Source organism: Phaethon aethereus (assembly GCF_964289735.1).
Source record: "Phaethon aethereus genome assembly, chromosome: 3".
NCBI lineage: Eukaryota > Metazoa > Chordata > Aves > Phaethontiformes > Phaethontidae > Phaethon > Phaethon aethereus.
The window spans coordinates 128,585,053-128,604,440 of NC_138576.1; the positions used below are offsets into that span (position 1 = coordinate 128,585,053).

General features: G+C 36.8%; 1 protein-coding gene across 1 annotated transcript in view; it reads left to right on the forward strand.

Moving 5' to 3' along the window:
* The window catches only part of PSME4 (proteasome activator subunit 4), a gene marked incomplete at its 3' end in the record, with an annotated part of 59,777 nt that overhangs the window by 25,735 nt on the left and 14,654 nt on the right, over nucleotides 1-19,388 (forward strand). Inside the window, exons 19-32 of the mRNA XM_081998312.1 lie at nucleotides 703-798; nucleotides 10,170-10,225; nucleotides 11,363-11,419; nucleotides 11,605-11,660; nucleotides 11,744-11,842; nucleotides 12,345-12,407; nucleotides 12,568-12,663; nucleotides 13,456-13,587; nucleotides 15,107-15,316; nucleotides 16,006-16,142; nucleotides 16,464-16,517; nucleotides 17,330-17,459; nucleotides 18,101-18,182; nucleotides 18,765-18,918. Coding sequence (XP_081854438.1) covers nucleotides 703-798; nucleotides 10,170-10,225; nucleotides 11,363-11,419; nucleotides 11,605-11,660; nucleotides 11,744-11,842; nucleotides 12,345-12,407; nucleotides 12,568-12,663; nucleotides 13,456-13,587; nucleotides 15,107-15,316; nucleotides 16,006-16,142; nucleotides 16,464-16,517; nucleotides 17,330-17,459; nucleotides 18,101-18,182; nucleotides 18,765-18,918 — 1,422 coding nt within the window. The remainder of the gene's footprint in view (nucleotides 1-702; nucleotides 799-10,169; nucleotides 10,226-11,362; nucleotides 11,420-11,604; nucleotides 11,661-11,743; nucleotides 11,843-12,344; nucleotides 12,408-12,567; nucleotides 12,664-13,455; nucleotides 13,588-15,106; nucleotides 15,317-16,005; nucleotides 16,143-16,463; nucleotides 16,518-17,329; nucleotides 17,460-18,100; nucleotides 18,183-18,764; nucleotides 18,919-19,388) is intronic.

A 19,388-nucleotide genomic window follows, 5' to 3' on the forward strand; every position in this document is an offset into this window, starting at 1 on the left:
ACACTTCTTGTGTATTTAGGAGCTTCAGAGTAAGCTTTTCTGTTACAAAAGATAATATGAAAAATTCTAACAGCTTTTGTTAAACACACGTATTTAGAGAGTTGATAAGTAATGCATGAGTACTAAAAGCCCCTTAGTTAGGGAAACCTCTTAAGAGGGATGAAAGGAGTTATTTTACATATCAGAGCTGCTTATCACAAAGATGAGAACAAAGGGAAAAATTTGTAGCGCTCTACTAAATGCTACTACTTTAGATGAGAAAGGTAAGTTGTTCACATTGTTGCATTATAATTTGTCTTCAGACTGCAAAATATTCCTTCATCCTATCCATGGGAAGGATTTTTCTTGGCCTTGGGGTAGAGAGTTATTTCATGGGTTTTATCTGAGATTTACATAAAAGTCTTTAGAACAATTTTTGGGGGGGTAAAGCTGTCTGTTTTGAGATCACTGACATTTCCTTCACTGTTTGAGAATGTAAAATCTCCAAAACAAGTTTTTTGGAAAACAAAGTTGAATGTTAAAGTTCTGTAATGGGATTAGGTTGGATCAAAAAATGATTGATTTCTGTAGTGCTCCCTCTTGTGTTTAGAAGTGATGCAGCTAAAGAAAAGGGCTTTTATAAAACTTCACCAAAAAATATTATTGCTTGTATATTTTCAAGCGTTTAACAGATAAGTAATCGGGTTTTCTTCTTTGTTTAAGAGATGATGTGCAGCAGTGTCTCGCTATAGTGCATAACTGTTTGATTGGTTCTGGGAATGTTCTGCCGCCTCTAAAAGGAGAAAGGGTGGCTCATCTGTAAGTAAAATTGATTTTTATATCACAAACATTCTTAGGAATTGTATTCATACTGTTTTTTAGTGCTTATTGGTATTACCACACAACTGCTTCTAGTGGCTATTTTTAAGGAACTGTCATACTACTCTAAAGATAGAGAAATTTGAAGTAGTGACTTCCAGAAATGCTTGAGTACTTAAAACATGAAAGAATGTTAAGTGCTTTTTTTTCAGGCAAGACTCTGAAAATGTTTAAAAAAGGTAGGTGATGGCACTGCATTGCTGATGCTACTTTATGTAAAGGAAATGGAAGCTAGGCATTTCCTCATGTGTTTCCCTTCCTCTAAAAGAAGCCTTCAAACCATAGTGCACTGCCGTCTTACTAATGTTCCTGTCACCCTGAATGAGTAAAATCCTAAACATTCTGAACTTAACTGCTTGCCGGCTGTCTTCTATTGAAATAGGAAATAAGTCCTGTTTTGAATGTTCAAACCCCTGTGAATAATGTCACAGCAGAACCTGGCTACTGGTGCCAGCATGCAGAAGAAAACTGTAGCAAAAACGCTTGAGTAAACTTTCATTTTGGAAGTAATAAGAACTTTCTGTTGCATTGCAGTAGTCCAGGCTTTAAAACAGACTATTTTTGAATAGATGGGATTGCTGGTTTAGCTTTGACTGCTTTGAGAAAGTATGTTGAAATATTAAACTTAGAGGAAATTATGAGTTGATCTCAGTACTCGTGGTGTTACGTATCATGTTTAAAATATGGAGGGTTTCGATTAACCTTATGACGACAGTCTGTATTTGGTGACTATAAAGTTGTTGCTGAGACCTTTTTGCCAAAGTGCCAGCTACTGAAAGTGCCAAGGAGCATTGATACAGTCTCAAATGCGTTACTTCAGGTGCTGAGCTTCTGTGAGCTGCTGGTACAGTGAGAGAGGCTCCTCTTGAGTGTATGTCAGAACACTTGTTAAGATGGAGAGCTTTGTAGAGGCCGTCTTCTTACTTTTGGCTATGTAAGAAATTCAGGGAAAAGTCTTTTAATTAGAGGCAGTGCACAGCATTCAGCATGACTATGACTATCTTCTAGAACAAGGACTCCGACACCTTTCAGGAGATGTTGGCTGTTCCTGTACCAGCAATGTGCTGCTGGTCCATATTGGGGAAAATGCAGGAGCATGTTAGCCTTGCTTCTTGATTCAGTCTGAATCCTGCCCTGGCATCTCTTAGGCAGCGAGTGCTAGATGCTTGCAATTTGTATGGCTCGCAGATTCAAGGACAGAGTTTCTGGTATTGGTCCTTCATAGGAAGGATTTGTTGTTCTTGGGTGCCTTAGACTTCAAAATACAAGGCTATCTTGGCCCAAGAAGTCTTTTAACACCACAAAAAAAAAAAAAAAAATCTGTTCTAGCTATAATAAGTTACTATCAAGGAAGAAACACCTGTATAAGAGTAAGTGGGTTTGCACCCTTGTCTAGGCTATCTGATTGTCAGTAATGGAAGCTTCATTTGGGACAAGAAAGAATCTTGCTGCCTGTGAAGAAGAGTGAATTGCAGCTGCTATTAGAATGTTTTCATGTAGGCTGTCTCTGCTTTTGTTTTGGGGTGGAGTGTTTAGGATCATCTTTTTATATTGTTGATCGAGGTCTGTAAATTCTTAATGTACGGATTAGGACATTAGCCTGTAATCAGCTTCTAAATTACTTGTATACTTTGTGGAAAGATTTGCTTCATTCTGTTAGTTATCTCTGCTGCTTTATTAAATATATACCATTTACATGAGAACACGCTGGAATCAGTGTGTTACTAAAGAAATCAAAATTAGACTTTTCTCACATAATCTGAATTTTGGAACTCGATAGTTCATCCTACTAAATGTCTGCAGAGCTTTGGTATCCACCGTTATCTGGTTTTGGACGGACTTTATGCATATTGATGAAATATCTTCTGCCCACTGTGAGCAGGTTTTACATCCAGCCTTTTTATGTTTACATTAAGGCTTTTTAAAGCCATTGTCAAGCTAATTTATCTTTTCAGTGATTTTACACAGGACTCTGGAATTTGCCTGACAAACTTGAATTTTGTTTAAGTAAGCTTTAGTTCTCATTCTGTGTATGATTTGAATTATCACTGATGAAATGTGGATTTTTAATGAGGGAGACAATCTGAGGGAAGGAGAGTGGGTTTGTATACAGTGGATTGTGGTTTAGCCTGGTAAGGTGGACTAAATACTTCAGGAAATCCCGTTGCACTTCATATCAAATGAATGTTAAATTCCTGTCAGTTTATTCAAGTTACTTAGCAAGAACAGTTACAAAGGTCAACATCAGTTTAGCATCTTGAGAGATGAGGCTGAGTTGATCCATCCAGGACAGATAGTGTTCATTCTAGTGATGCCTCTTAGGAAATGTATATTCTGTTTCATTGGGTTACTGTATGTAAGCAAGGGTCACAGCAGGGAATTGTACCAAGAAGGAAGATGTCCTCTCTGCTGCCTTCCCCCCTCCTCTTCCTTCCCCAAGAAATAACTCAAATAGTTGTAATGAGGGAGATTTAAATCACTTGATTTAAAAAGCAGTACGAAACAACTTCCTGTGAATACTGTTTTCTATCCCATATGTCCATAAAGTTATACCCAGTTTGAATGTAGGAGGTGTCTTTTGATGAATTTGCTATTAAAACAGGGGAAAAAAGTTTGATTTTAATTGTTATCGTATTGCAAGTACCTGGGTTATTTTTTTTGTAAAATACCAGTTCACATTTTGATGAATTTGCTATTAAAACAGGGGAAAAAAGTTTGATTTTAATTGTTATCGTATTGCAAGTACCTGGGTTATTTTTTTTGTAAAATACCAGTTCACATTTTGATGAATTTGCTATTAAAACAGGGGAAAAAAGTTTGATTTTAATTGTTATCGTATTGCAAGTACCTGGGTTATTTTTTTTGTAAAATACCAGTTCACATTCCCAAGCCTGTTCTCATTACCTATAGTAGGAATGCACACAAAGCCCTCACATTTGAAACTGAAGGGCTTTTACTGAAAGTAAGGCAGTTACCTTGAATGCCCTTATTTTAAGTACTGTGTATTCACAGTTAGTACTTACCACTAGTGGTGATGATACTCATTCTCCTAATGTGGCAGCATAGGAATATCTTTGAATGTTATTGGTAAATGGCTTGATACATTTAAGTAAAAAAAAAATTCTACACGTATATTTCTAAAACAAACTGGCACAGGAGATTTCCTGTCAGATACCTCCTATGCCACTTAATTTCGATGAACCATAGCTGATTATGCACCATGTAGTACAGCACTTGTTATTTGCACTGGCTGTAAAGTAGAGCCGAGTGGGTGTAACTGCTAGATTTTCCTTCATCTTGATGGTCAAGGATACCTGAAGATTCTTGCCAAGACAGACAGATGATGAGTATTTGTTCCTTTATAATCCTCTAGCCTGCTCACTGTATGAAAGTCACACAGGTGGGGGAGAGCCTGGAACTATATAATTTAAACCTCAGCAAAAGAACTATGTGGGTAAATGAACTTTAAAACTTTGTGTGCAGCGGGGTGTTGAACTAGATGTGATGGTTCGGTTAGTACTGTGAACTCTTATCTGCCTGCAGTCCGCTTCTGCCACCAAGATGCTTTTTCCCTGAATGTATAGGGTTTATTTTTCTGTTTGACAGCTTAAAGCTACCCCAATAGTTGCAGACCTTGTTTTTGGGGTCTGTTTGCAATCTTGCTTGAGTGACAGGCAGGGGAAGGCAGTGGCAGGAGTAAAGGAGAAAGGACTGCCTTCTCCATTAGGAGCAGGCTGTAACAGCATGAGACCGCTGTATACGATTCGATCATTAATTTGAGTGACTCGGTCATAACAGTGACTAGTACGAAGCAAGATGACTTGACTGGGGGAGGAAGTACGGGTTTTTTTGCTTTAGTAGGGAAAACTAATTATGAAAATTACGTATCGACTGTATGTCACAGATGTCCCAAGCTGGCCAAATGCTTATTTCATTATTGGTTGTCATAATTGACCTGTGTTGTTGCATAGATGCAAGGATTGGGTAGTCGGTTTTTTTTGATGGATGAATTTTAAATCACAGTATTACATAAACATGGTAGTCTTCTACAGCGATGAGAATATAACAAAATTTATGAGCACTGTTTTGGGAGAAGGAAATGAGTGAATCTGGATTTGAGTTCTAAACCTTTCTGCTTTAAAATAAATTGCAGAGATGAATGCACAAGACTGCTTACATGGTAACTATTGCTGCTTAGGGTTTTGTTGTTGCTACTTCTACAATGAAAATAGAGCTGTTGCAAATATGAGGCCTGTCAACTAGTGTGGAGGCTACCACATTTTACTGCAGTAGTACTGCTAAGCCAGGATTCTGTTTTGTTTGATTATAGATGGTGTATTACAATTCATCAACATCATTTTATGGAAATAATGTTTAAAAGTCTGTTGTACTTTTTACTTAAAGAAACTTTTCATCCTGAAAAGTTTTGTGGGAAGTTGCTTGGTCTGCTTCTATGGACTTTTTTTACAGGGTTTTTTTGTTCCTCGGTGTCAAACACCTGAGACTATCCAATAATTTCAAAATGTCTTTTTTCATTTCTCCTTTTTAAGAATAGTCTGGTTTGTGTCTCAGCGGTGTGTTTATTTTATTTATTACCTATTGAAGATAGATTTGCTTCTTCAATAGTTAACATACAAAGTTTTTCTGTTGGTTTCTTCTTACTTTAATTTTTATTTATTGCTTTATAAAGCTGAAACTGAATAAAATTCTCCAGCATTGGTCTAGTATGTTCTCCTTGTTAGACAGAATGAAATCATGCCCTTATTTTCATGGCTTAATAAATCCTGGTTAGAGTAGAGGTTTCAAAACTTTATTTATCTACAAGTGTGTACATTGGCATGAGCCTTCATGAATCTCCTGTCAATCTAGGTTAATGTTTTCATGTTGATTCATTAGCTGCTCTTACTCCTTTTTTATCTTTTGATGACTGGTAGCCTCTGAACTGAAAAGTGATATATTTAGTACAGAAAACACATTGTTAAATTAAAAACACATTGTCAACACTTGACTTGAGTATGCTCAGTATACCCAAAAGTATTCACTCGGTGTACACGTCAGCATAGCTGTTGTGAAGTGCTTGAAGAGAGATTTCCTTGTTTAGTGAACTTAAGCATACGTAGTTTAGGTTTCATAATACTCCAACTTTTTTGGAGACCAAGCTGTTCTCATGTGTAGTTTGTAATTTCCACAGGCCCCCGTGCCTCTCAGGTTTGGGAGCAAAGTTCACATGTGTTTTTCACATGAATGACCCAAATAATCTGCAAGTCCCATCATAGCTCAATTAAAAAAATAGCTCATGCATTTTAAATGCTTAGTGTTACTATGAATGAGCATGTGAGCAGGTGTTTAGGGAGATAGACAATTCAGTAGAAAAGAAATTTGTGCATAATCCATGCACAAATAAACTGCATAATTGAAACTTGTCAGAATTTAAAAGAATAGTTAAATTTCAGTAGGAAATAGAACTTTAATAAATGTCACTTGGTATTTTTATTTTTTAGCCTCTAAGTAGCAAGGAATTCAAACTTCATCTTTTTTGGAGGATGGAATGAATTGTCTTCTGAAGTGCCTTGCTTAACAAATTAGTAGAAAGCTATTTCATGACTCAACAGTGTGTATTTATATTATTATTCCATACAGTGTTCTTTATCCTTAGTAGAGATGCCATTGATTTCAGGTGTGTTCTGTTAATTATTTTTTTAAATGCAAAATGGATAGTTACAAGGGGAATGGGGAAAAAAAGGAGTTGAGGAGGCTGCCAGAAGTTGTGAGGAGCAATCCTTCATGACAGCAGCAGATCTCTGTGGCTGAATTAAGGTGTTCAAAGCCACAGAGTCAGAGCTATGGTGAATTATCCTGACCTAGTTGGGGAAAATGAATATACAGTTTTCTCTGCGCCTGCAGAAACACAAATGTGATGTTTTTTCTGCCACACAAGATGTGTACAGGTATGCATAATGCTTCTGCACACACAGTCTACCCTTTTCCTTAAGGGGCCACTGTAATTTTAAGTGATATCAATGTCCTTTTGTTATAATGACTCTAATGGTATGCAAATAAAGATTATTTCAAATGCAGACAGTATAAAGCTCTCTAAGGTTGAGAAATCTTTCACTGATGTTGAGTTCCTCTTCCCTTCCTTGCAGCCTACTTATTAACGAGGTAACACAAAGCAGCTGAATTAGGGAAGCAAAACCAATGTTACTTGGAGAACATCCATTTTTTTGTCTCCCTCTTAAATACAGCTTGGTTAGTTAGGATGCAGTATTGTTCTACTTTTGCTACAGACATTGGTCAGAGCTTTCTTACTGTCCTTTCACTGAAGGTGTTCAGACTGCAGGTCAAGGATAAGACCACTTCTTTTAAATGTGTAAGGATGTGATACCGTATGCTGAGGGGCAGGGCTAGCTAACCTCTCTTGGCATCTCCAGGAAACTTCCCAGCTCTGCTGGGGGAGCTGCACACAGAAAAGGAAACAGTTACTCCTCCACGGTGAGTAACCCTGTTTTCTCCTTGTTCACCTTCCGACTGTTGTCTCTTAATCTCTTCTGTCCAAATAGGTTGATGCAGCCCTTGATCTAGTCCTTAACACGGCACAGGTGGTTTTTTTTTTTTCTGCAGTTGGTTCAGTGGTGTGATGCTAAAAGTTACTTGTTTCTGAAAAGCTGTCTCTGATTGCTGAACTGTACTTATGTACACAGAGACTTGAATAAAGTGCTCTGTAAATGTCTGGAAGTCGGAAAAAAATGCATCAATTTTTGGCAAATAAGGGGATGAATTCTTCAAAGTTCTGTTTGATTGGGATTTCTGTTCTACTTATAATTTCAGATCCTCTTTGTTCATAAGTTTTCTTGGCAATTTCTGTGTTGAAAACTTGATTCAGAATGAAGCATGGTATTATTTATACATTGCATGCAGCATTGTTGTGAGAATCTTGCTATCGGTATCGATGGAAGCTAAGAAAAACATTTCATGGCTCTTCCTTTTGTCTCCTGAGTAAACACTTAAGTTTTCTTTGGCTCAGTGGCTGACACTTTAATGCTGAATATTGCTAGCATGGATCTTAGTTTATGGGCCTGTTAGAAAACATGGTTGCATTTTGAAATAATGTTTTCATCAAGTTAGTAGCTTTGTTGAAATAAAATGGTTCTGCCTGTGGAGTAATGTCATGGTGAGTGTAAGGACAATACCAGGCTACTTCTTGATTACTGGATGCTATGTGTCAAGTCTGCTGATCTGCTCAGGAACCTGAAGTGTAAAGAGGGCTTGGAGTGTTGTTTTTCCTTTGTTTTAAATATTAGGGACTTGGTTAGCTGGCAAAGAACAGTTGAATGCATTTTGCCGGGAGCAGGAAGGAAGCATGAAGATCTGGAATCTTTCTATAGGCTATCCGAGGGACAACTGGGAAATTCTTTAATTTTCCTTGCCTCATGGGTAGGAAAGCCTTACATGAACTTAGTTTGTGTACTTACATCAGGGAAAACTTTTTAAGGGTAAAAATATATTAAAATACTGTTGGAAAATTTGCTGTTATGAGCTCATTTACCTATTAATATATCCAACATACCGTACAAAAAAAAGTAACTGCTTAATGTCTAACAGCCTGAGATTGTTCGATTTATCTGTTACTATTACTTCTTAAAAAAATAAAGGTATTTGGGGTGGGAAGGTCCACTCTTATTTTGTTTGTTTATTTCCAGATGTTTATTTCAGATATATCCCCTCTCTGTATCTTCCCAACTGGGAAGATTCTATCTTGGAGAAACACACCACAAACTCTGTCAGAGGCAATCATGTAGATGATTCTAAAAGACCAAGTGTGTGAGACCGCAAAAGCTTTATATATTTATTTTTTCAGGACCAAAGTACTGGATTGATGTTGGGTATTTTGGAAATTGTCTTAGTGGCCAAGTTGTACCTTAAGCATTTATGCCAGTGCTCAGTTTTGTGGGGAAAAAACAGTGGGAAAACTTTTGGAATTGCTTATTTTCAAGTTAAGTTAGTGCTACCAGAAATACGACAAGGAAAATGAAATGAAGACTTTACTTCTTGATGTATAAATCAATTGAGAAGATGACATTTCAGTTTGACTCTTGTTGGTGCCGCTGTGGCTGTTACAGGGGTTGCAAAGTCAGTTTGTTTACCTGATTTTTGGTTGTAAGGTCTTTCTTGGGTTTGGTGTTCCTTCATCTAATCAGCGCAGCAATTGTAGTGCTCATGTTTTAATGTGTTCACATTTACAGGAGAAATATGACTCTTATTTCTGGTTCTGACAGATAGTAGTTTGCCGTTTTCTGAAATCTGAAAGTTTTAGTGTCTGGTGGCACGTGCTCAGTTACAGAATCTGTCATGTTTTCTGATGTGTTATTTAGCATCTGTAATAGGAGTAGATTCACATTGCTTCACCTAACTTTGCTCCAATTATACTGTCAATGCAATTTTATGTGAATATTTATTTTTATAGGAATTACTTGCTGATGCTATTTGTTTAATACATTACATTGGTATATTTTGTCCTTGAAAGCTTGAATTTGTCTACCGTAATGTTTAGAAGGTGAGATTGTAGGTTTAAAAAAAAAAACAACCCACAATAAAACCAAAACAAACTCACACAAACAGAAAAACCCAAGTGTATGCAGGATATGTTCTTATGTCTTTTAAATTCATTAGCATGTGATGTCTGAGTCTGTGGTTTTTTGCGTGGTTACATATAAAGCAAATCCACAAAATCTAATAATTCAGTTTTTTTAAAAAAATTTTTTTGGATTGATCAAGTTTGACCCCGAAACTGGAAAAAGCGTGGTTTTATTTTTTGGTATGGTTATTAATAGTGAACTTCATGTAGTACTAAGTATAAGTTCTGTAGATAATGGGTACATTTCTTTACTTTATAAAGAAGGGACCAAAGTCAGAAAAGCTCCATCAGCTTACCTTGTCAGGAAAGGCTTCTGCCTCAGCAGGCAAATTCATCTTTTTCTAGTCTAAGATGACTGGGAGCCACACTTGTTTTGATGACTGTGTGTGTAGGTTTGAACATGGCTATTTCATAGAACTGGTGAGATTCTGTTACATGAGAAATCAAGATTCTGAGTTCAAGGTGTCTTTATGGTGTACTTGCCTTTGCCAAACAATCTGACTGATAAGTATGGCTGGTTTATATAAAAATAGTAGATTTTACAGCTAGTAAATCCAAACGTTCTTGGTGCTATTGGCATGAAATTTTACTTGTTACAATGAATTAAATGTCAGTGCAACTCACATAGTCAATGATCTCCATAATGTGTACTAATACTTAGTTTGTTTTCATACAGGGTCCCAAGTCTGGTGTCTTTGGAAGAGACAAAACTGTACACTGGTGTTGAATATGGTAAGTAGATCCTAATTCTGTTCAGACACATTGTAAGCGGTGTTTTAATTCTTTTTGTTTTCTGCTGTAAAAACAATAGGCTTTTTTTGAGAGCATAATTTTGATTCTTCTCTTTGTATTAAATAGGCTTTTTTGGCCAACACAGTAGTTTTTGTGCACACACCATTTCACCTTCAGTGATGGCATACAAAATACATATCTCTTGCAATAATATGGCTGGGAATGGGAGCTCGTGTCCGACCCCCCAGGCCAGAATGATTGGGCCCGTGTACTTCCACGCACATAAGAGGTGCAGGAAACGACACCCATCACGCAAGGACTGCACTTGAGAGACAGAAGGAGTTTGGGCATAACCCGCTGAAGGCTGTGACAGCTCCATTACAATAAAAGTGCATTTTTCGGGCTATATTGTGTGTATTCTTGACCATCTTCCAAGTGAAGATGGACTACTTAAATACGGAACTGAGGCACACAGTAACTGCTTATTAGACTATGAAATGATTTTAGGTGCTTCAATACTTTTAATATCTGGTCCGTTAGTTTGCAAGTGGTGAGTAGTTTGTGGCCGTATAACATGTAATAGAGAATGGGCTTTAGTTTAGTATTCCTTTGCAGCAATTAAGTTTATTCCGATTTAAAACTTTCCAAGGAGACTGTGTGTATCATTGATCCTCCTTTCTTCTGCGTTTTTTGTTGTTTAGATTGGGAAAGTCTGTTCCCCTCCCTGTATTGAAGGGGAATAAGTCCCTAGTCTTCTACTGGCTTGATTACTGGATATGTAAAATCTGTATGCTATTAACTCTCTTTTTTACCCTGCTTTATTGGGTAACTTTTTACCCTGTTACTCAATTTGCATATGCTAAATAATCTGCCTCAGTCTGTGCTTAGAAATAAAGTTGAGTGTCAAGACAGATAAAGAAGGTTATGTACCTATAAAAAAACATACTGTTGACTTTATAAACAAAAGAAGGCCCTTATGAGACTAGTGTCCTTAGATACAAGAAGATTATTTTTTTTGTAATAGTCCTTAGTGCCATTTCTGAATAGTCTGCTCTGGCTTTCCACTGGTTTACTTGTCTACAAATAGCTTTTTATGCTCTTGTATAATAAAGATAAAGTGTTTAAATTTTTTTGCAGATTTATCAAGAGAGAATTATCGAGAAACGATTGCAAGGGTTACAAGGAAGTTGCTGCGTAAGTTTAACCACTTCTCTATCTAGAAAGTACTGTGGTGTGCTTTTAAGTATCATTTAATAGATGAGAAACTTGTTTTGTTTACTTTGTCTATAATTCTTAAATTTAAGCTTTTTGGAAATAAAATTATTGTTAATTTTTAAAGCTGTTTTCCTGTCTGATGATGATTTTTCTTCCAATTGCAGGCTATATACTTGATAATTCAGAAGATGATACCAAGTCTTTATTTCTAATAATAAAGGTATACTTTAAATTTGTAATACTTGAGACAAGATCACTTGTTTTGCAAAATAATAACTCTTTGTCATCTTTTTCTTTCTACAGATTATTAGTGATGTTTTACAGTTCCAAGGGTCTCACAAGCATGAGTTTGATTCACGATGGAAAAGCTTTAATTTAGTGAAAAAATCAATGGAGAACAGGGTCAGTGATTTTTCTTTGTGAAGCTTAGGTGAGGGATGGAAATAGTTTACCATGTTCAGAAAGACTTTTTTGATATTTTTGTTACTTTCCTAACCAGTTTTCATAACTTTGAAATCTAATTCCTTGATAAGAATATTGTTTTGCAGTGCTTTTATACCTTCATTTGGAAATGTGATGTAAATCTAATCTAAATAGCTTAGCATTTCTGAACTGTATTAACCCTCAGTTTGTACATATCCTTGGACCAAAGTCTGAGATCTGGCATGGTGCTCCATTCTCATGCTTGCTAGCTGAGAAACTTCTGTGACCAGAGCTTCCTTTTTCTTACAGAGTAATAGGCAAATAAACTTTACCAGGGAAAAAAAAATCCAGATTGTCTGACAAGAATTTGTACACGAAATTTGCCTTTTTCTAGAAGAAAAAGAGTACATGGGGAATTCAGTCAGTACAAATTGCGAATATGAATACTGAAATCTAAACCAAATTATGTATTTATTTACAGCTTCAAGGAAAGAAACAGCATATCAGAGCTTTGCTGATAGACAGAGTTATGTTGCAGCATGAGGTAATACTTTCACTTAAATCTTCACTAACTATTTTAATTGAAAAGCTGATTTGTTATGTTGTCATTTAGCAAAAGATGCAATAATCCTGCACTAAGTTTCTCTTACATGTGTGAAATGTAAAACAATCTGTCCCTTATTTGTGTGTTCTGTGCAATTTAGCTGAGAACACTAACTATGGAAGGCTGTGAATATAAAACTTCCCACCAGGAGATGATCAGAGATCTTTTGTGTTTGTCTACAAGTTCATATGGTCAGGTAAGGAACAACCCCTTTTAAACTGAAATATATGGAGTTTTTTGTTGATCTCTTCAAGTTATGCTTTTCAAATCTTTGCTTTTCAATTTGTTTTCATGGCAATGTGAAATATTTACTTACGTCATTTGCAACAGTTGCCAATTTTGGCATAGTTTTTGCTTTAAGCCCCTTCTTTGTCAAATAAAGAACTTAACTGGGTGGAGAGCCTACTGACTCCAGTTACAAATTTTAAATTTTTTGAGCGACTTAACTCAATGCTTCTAAAGAATAATTCAATAAAAAAGTTCAGTAAAAATACACCAGGTTGACTCTATTTGGAATGCGAAGTCTACTTATACAAAGTAGCTATGATGGCATCCTAGCTTTTAAAAACATCCAAAACAAATGTGCCAGTAGTTGGATTTTGAACTCTTTGCCCAGTGGGAACTCTGTGTGTGCGTGTGTATGAATTCAGATCCATCCACAATGTCTGTAGGCTCTTTAGAGTTATGCTGACTGCGTCTATTATTCTAGCTGAGATGTTTGATTCTCAAATGATCTTAAAAACACAATGACTGCTTTTGGCAACATAAAGAATTTTCTTTAACTTTGTAGATGTTCTCAACTAAATGCTAGAAAAAAGAAATAGGTTTTTTATGAACAACTGTGGACAAGGATTACAACTCCTCACAAATAATTTTGTTTCTATGCACAAATACATCACAGAAACTGTATGCATAAGTAACTGGATATTATTTTGTGTAGTATATTTTTGATTTGGAAGACTTTCTAGTAATGTGTCTCTTCCCACAGGTCAGAAGTAAAGCTCAGCAAGCATTCTTCACAGCTCTGGGAACGTACAATTTTTGTTGCAGAGATATCATTCCTTTGGTTTTGGAATTCTTGCGTCCAGACCGGCAAGATGTCACTCAAAAGCAATTTAAAGTACTGTCTCATTAACTTTGTTTCATGTCTGTCTTTTGAAAGTGTTTTTATAGGAGAATTCTTAATGGTGAAAGTGGAATTTGGTTGTTTATCAGCATGACTGATATTTTCATGGCATATAGCTTATGCAGGACAAATGCATAAGGAATTATTTGGGTTAGATCAGTTAAGATAAATTTTGTGTTTATGTGTGTTCCTCATTCCATTGTGTGTTCAGGTCTTACAAAAATGTATGTTAACACCTATTTTTAAATTATGAAATGGAAGTTGAGAAGCTATAGTCCAAGGTGGTAAAACACATTAAGCAGTTGTCAGCTGTAGCAGTATAAGAAAATAGTGTGAACTAGACAAAAAGTTGATCACCCATAAAATTTATACTAAATCAGGTGAGTTTCGTTATGAAGTGGTGGGTAATTGCCCATTTTGTCAGGCCTGGAAATGATCCTGATGCAGTGATGCCAGGATGCAGTCTATCCGTCCAGGTGTTGGAAAGCATCGTGCTCCCCTCCTTCCTTTGCACCCTCCTCAGTCCTCCTGGCCACAGAGGCAAGTTGGACTCTTTTTGTGTGGTCAGAACAGCAGCAATGGCTGCTTATCCTGCTCCAGCTGCCCGATAGGTGTTATCAGGCAGCATTTGATTACATTGTTTGTGTATCTTCTTATCCCGTTTCTTGTTTCCTAATTTTTATTTCATTTTTTAATTTTCTTTTCCTGCCATCCTTGTACCTCCCTTTATCCATCCCGGTCTCCTCCCAGATAAGCAACCCATGCCTAGTTACTTTTTCTGGATTGGTCTCAGTTTTGCTACACTTAAAGCATTTGCTATCGTACCTGAATTTGGTATTTCTGATGCTGCTACCAGGCAGTCTTAGCCTATATGATATTACTGATGTGGTTACCTAGGCACTGTTGTTTGTGTAAGACGCTGCTCTCCAAAAGGTCCCCAAGACTTCCTTCCCATTGCCTGTGAAATCTGGCCATTTCTCACATAACTCCCACTTAATCACCTATGAAATCCAGCCCCGTCTTCATCTCACTGTGTGTAACTTCTGTCAGCTTCTCACACAATCACCTGTCGCATTCACCGGTTCTTTGTGTCGTGTCCAGTAGTTATCCGCATCCTCTTCAATCAGCATCATTTCAGGTGCCTAGGGAGCAGCATTATGATTTGCCTGCAGCCCAAACATGAATCAGTTCACAGAAAGGCCAGGTGTGGTACTTGATCATTGAATAATCTCCTTTATAATGTAATTCAGAAATCAGCCAGCCAGTCTGTGGCTAAATTAATTGGCAGGGCTTCCAATTTTATTAAAACAGTTCTTTAGCATGAAGAGGATTTTGTGAAAAATCTTCAGTATTTTGACAATGAAGCCACATAGCTGAATGTTTATGGTACATTCTAATGACATGGTAATGTGAAGATTAAAGTTTATTCTGTGTGGGCACACGCTTATGCCTTATGTTCACTTATATGCGAACAATGCTTTAACTTTCTAAAATTACATCTTTCATTTTACAGGGTGCCTTATATTGTCTCCTTGGAAATCACAACGGAGTGTGTTTGGCAAATCTTCATGACTGGGACTGTATTGCCCAGACGTGGCCAGCAATTGTTTCTTCTGGGCTTAGCAAAGCTATGTCTTTGGAAAAACCATCCATAGTTAGACTCTTTGATGACCTAGCAGAAAAAATCCATAGGCAGTATGAAACAATTGGATTGGATTTTGCAGTAAGTGACAGATTGCTTGGTGTTGATGTCTTGGTTTCTGAGAGCACTTGATGACGTAACTGCTTGAGACTCATGTATATTTGAGTTATTCTGTTGATGGCATTCCGATTGCTGTTAGGGGAATGTAGATGTGTATTTCTGAGACGGAAGTAATAGAGCTTCCTGTAATACTATTGGAACTGGTAACTTTTTGTTAACTTCTAAGGAAGCCTGTTACAGAAAGGAAGTTTAAGTTGCCCTTCAGTGTTAATTAGTGCGGGTCATGCTGAGCAGGCATGAAGATAGGTGTTAGTAGGACAGTGTCACCAAATGAACATTGTCAGTATTTGTGGTGCTGTCCCACTGTGCTAACACACAGCACTCATTACACAACTGCCTCTTGCCTAATCAGTGGCATAAATGGCATGGTACTTACTTTAAAAACCTTGTGCCAATTAATAAAAAATATTTCATAAACAATTTTTATTCTTAATGAAATAAGAAAGTTTGTCTTTATTTTAAAATAGAATAAAACATTGTACTTGGAGAAATAATTCTGCTATGTGAGCACAAAAGTTGTCTTCCCTACTTCTTCACGGACTTGTCTGTGGATAGGAAATTCTGTACTCTGCTTATTTCAAAACAGAAGTAAACATTGAAAACTTGTAAGCTGCTGCTCAGTTCCAAATCTTTGCATTCTCTGTCACTAGGTTCCAGAGAAATGCATTGAGATAGCTGTTATGCTGCAAAAATCAGAACATCCAAGTTCAAACTTCACAGGTCTTTGTTCAGAAGAAATTCAGTTAGGAATTCAGCGGCAGAAAGAAAAGAATGCTGAGGCTCTGCGGTAAGTTAAACTTTCCTTAATGCCAGCTTATGCTACCTAATATTTACCGTACATTAAACGTAATAATCCAAAATCGCTAAACTAAATCTTAAGCTCCACAAATTCAGAATGCCCAAGGATTGTTCTTGTGTATCTTCTCTTGACTTGGCAGCCTCTCTCCTCTACACTCATGTTTCCTTCCTCCCTCCTCTTCCCTGTCTTCCCAGTCGGTGCTGTGTTTACTGCGTTGCCTTCACCCACCTTTTGTTGAGAAACTTGTATTCTATTTTTAAATGATTCTCTCAGTAGCATCTGCTTGATGATTCCTTCTTTTTCCCTCAGGAACTATGAAAATTTGGTCAACATGCTGCTGGACTGTGTGGAACAAAGAAATCTGTAAGTCCCGCTTTCTGTGCATGAGAATTTGTTTTGGGGGGTGGATTGGAGGTGGCTACATGAATAAATATCAGTTGCATCAAGAAGCGCAGCCAGCATGACCAGAATCTAGTAATATTTTTTCACCCTCGAGGTAGTTGTCCGAAAGTAGTATGTCGGTAGCAGTCTTGCATAAAATGGATTGTGGCTAGCTTCTTGGAGAGCTTTTGCAAAGGGATCTGCAGACAGTGAATTTCTGGAGGTCCTCGTGCATTTGCGTATGGATTCTGCTTGCCCAAACAGGAACGTAAAGGCCAATATAGGGGAATCTTGCATTACTGTCTCCTACGTAAAGAAATGAATGAGTCCTGAATTTATTTTCACTGCGAGCTTGATTTCTTTATATAAGGTGTCATCACATCTTGGGAGTTGTTGTTAATTAGTTTGACCTGGGGTTTTTTTGTTCTGGGGAAAAAAGCTCTGGTTCTGTCTGCATAATACTGACATACGAATAGATTTTTGTTGGTAGTGTAATATTTGTGTTTAAAAACTTTTAAAGAGTATCCCCATAGGTCTGTATCTTACATTGAAATGCCAAGATCAAAAGGGCACCATTAGCCGAGTGTTTGATTGCACTTTTGTGTTCCCAGAACACTGGGTGTTTCACTAAATGACAGTTAAGCTTGTTGACTATAGCAGTGGCGTAGAATGTTACCTATGTTAGTCCAAACATATTTACATAATCTTAATAAATCTAACCATTTCTGTGCAAAAGTAGTACATGCAACTATGCTACTTACTGTCTGTTTTGAATATGTTTATTTTGTTTTTAGTCCCTGGAAGTTCGAGCACATAAGCATCGGTTTCTTATCTCTGCTTCTGAGGGATGATAGGATACTGCCTGTCCGTGCCATAAAATTTTTCGTGCAGTGTCTCAACCATGACGCAATAGTAGTTCGTAAGGTAAAACCATAATTATATCTTATTATTTTGCAGCTCACTGGGGTTTAAATCAGATGTTTGTGATGTTTTGCTGTGACAAAGCACAAAAACTGAGGTGTACAATCCTTCCTCACCCTTCCAGCCATGCATGTGCACGAAAGTTCCTAATCCAAGAAGAGGACAGTCTTGGCAGTACTGTAGCCATGACATATGATGTAAAGTCTATAAACTGTGAAAATGTGGAACGTAGCTATTTATTCTTATTTCAGGATTCTTTTGCAGATGTCTGTTTTTTCCATCTGCAGCTTATTACCTGAGGGGAGCTATCTGTGTGTTATATTTGTACCTTTCACTCTGTCTGTTCCCTCAGTGAGGCTGGAAACTAATGGCCATCACTTTTTTCCCCTGAAAATAAGTGGAGAGATTTTTCTGGGCTATAAAGGTCACACTTAAGTCACGTACTGTATCCCCTGAAATGAGTGAGGTTCCTTCTTTATGGGAAGTATCAGTCACTGGGCTGACAAAGTTCACTGTAATGTTCAGTGGCTTTTTAGGGCGCTGAATAGCTGGCTTAAAAAGTGTCTGTGATGAGATGATTAGACACATCCTTCTGGAGGTAAGCGTATGGAATGGATATGTTAATGCCCATTTCTTTCTTTTAGGTGGCCATCTCAGCTGTGGCTGGTATTCTTAAACAGCTTAAGAGAACACACAAGAAAGTGCCCATCTGCCCTTATGAAATAAGTACGTTTTATTTAATCTAAGAAATGTCTTACTAACATTTATCCTAAAAAAATTTTAAAAGCATATTTTTGTGCTCAAATTAAACATAGAATCACAAGCTAAACATAGAATCACAAGTTTTTCATTTCTCTCTAGTTGCTAATGTCCTAAGCAAACAGAATAGATGGTATTTTTCAGTCAATATAGGTCAATAATAGTCATTTTTCAGTTTTGGGGTTTTTTTGAAGCAGTGGTATACATGCAAGCATGCATTAAGCTATTCACTTATTTGAAGTGAGTTAAAACTTCAGAGATATGGTCATTCTCCTTTCAGAAAGCCTTGTAATTTGTGAGGATAATTTGTATATCTCCTTCTTAATCTTTTTTTTAATCATTTCAAAAGGCACATATATATAAATTACTAAAGGTATCTCTTCTATTACTGTTGGTGTTACTTTTAATCTCCTTGGGCAAATCTCTGTACAGATTTGATTGGGGTGAGAGAGACATCAAAGCCTTTTAGAATCTTTTAATAAAAGTCATAACATTTGCTGGGACTGTTAATGAACAAGTTTGATAGAGTATAATTTCCACTTTAACCAGGTGGAAACCCTAAGCCTTCCAGCATTCAGGCTGGTGACAGACCGGATAACCAGTGGCTGCACTATGACAGTCAGAATTTACCAAAGACTAAGGAAGCTTGGGAGTCATCTTGTTTTGTGGAAAAAACACACTGGGGATATTATACCTGGCCTCGGTGAGTATCATTAAGCATTAAGATAGAACTGTGAAAGCCAGCAGGAAAAGACCCTGTGGGAAATGAAATAATGCTTGTTAGGTTTAATTTTTTAATTGAAACAAAAATACAATTTTTGTCATCCTTTGTGCTCCTTGCTTGCTTTAGCACTTCTGGGTGGTTTTTAGGGGGTGTGTTTTTTTTTTAATTATTATTTATTTTCTACCTGTTTGGGTTTTGTGGGTACTATATGCCTATATTTCATATGGCTATTTAACTGCCTGTTTTAAAATGAAGTGTAGATGTTTGAAAATGATATAGTTGTAAAATATGCAGAGTATTATATCAGTAATAATTCTGGATTGCTGGCTGTAGCAAAACCTTTAAAATAACAGGCTTAATTTTTTCTGTTGTAAACTTTCTTTGAAGTTCTGCTCTTTTGGGGTTGATGATAAATCCTGTTTAATACAGAGAATATAGAAATAATCATA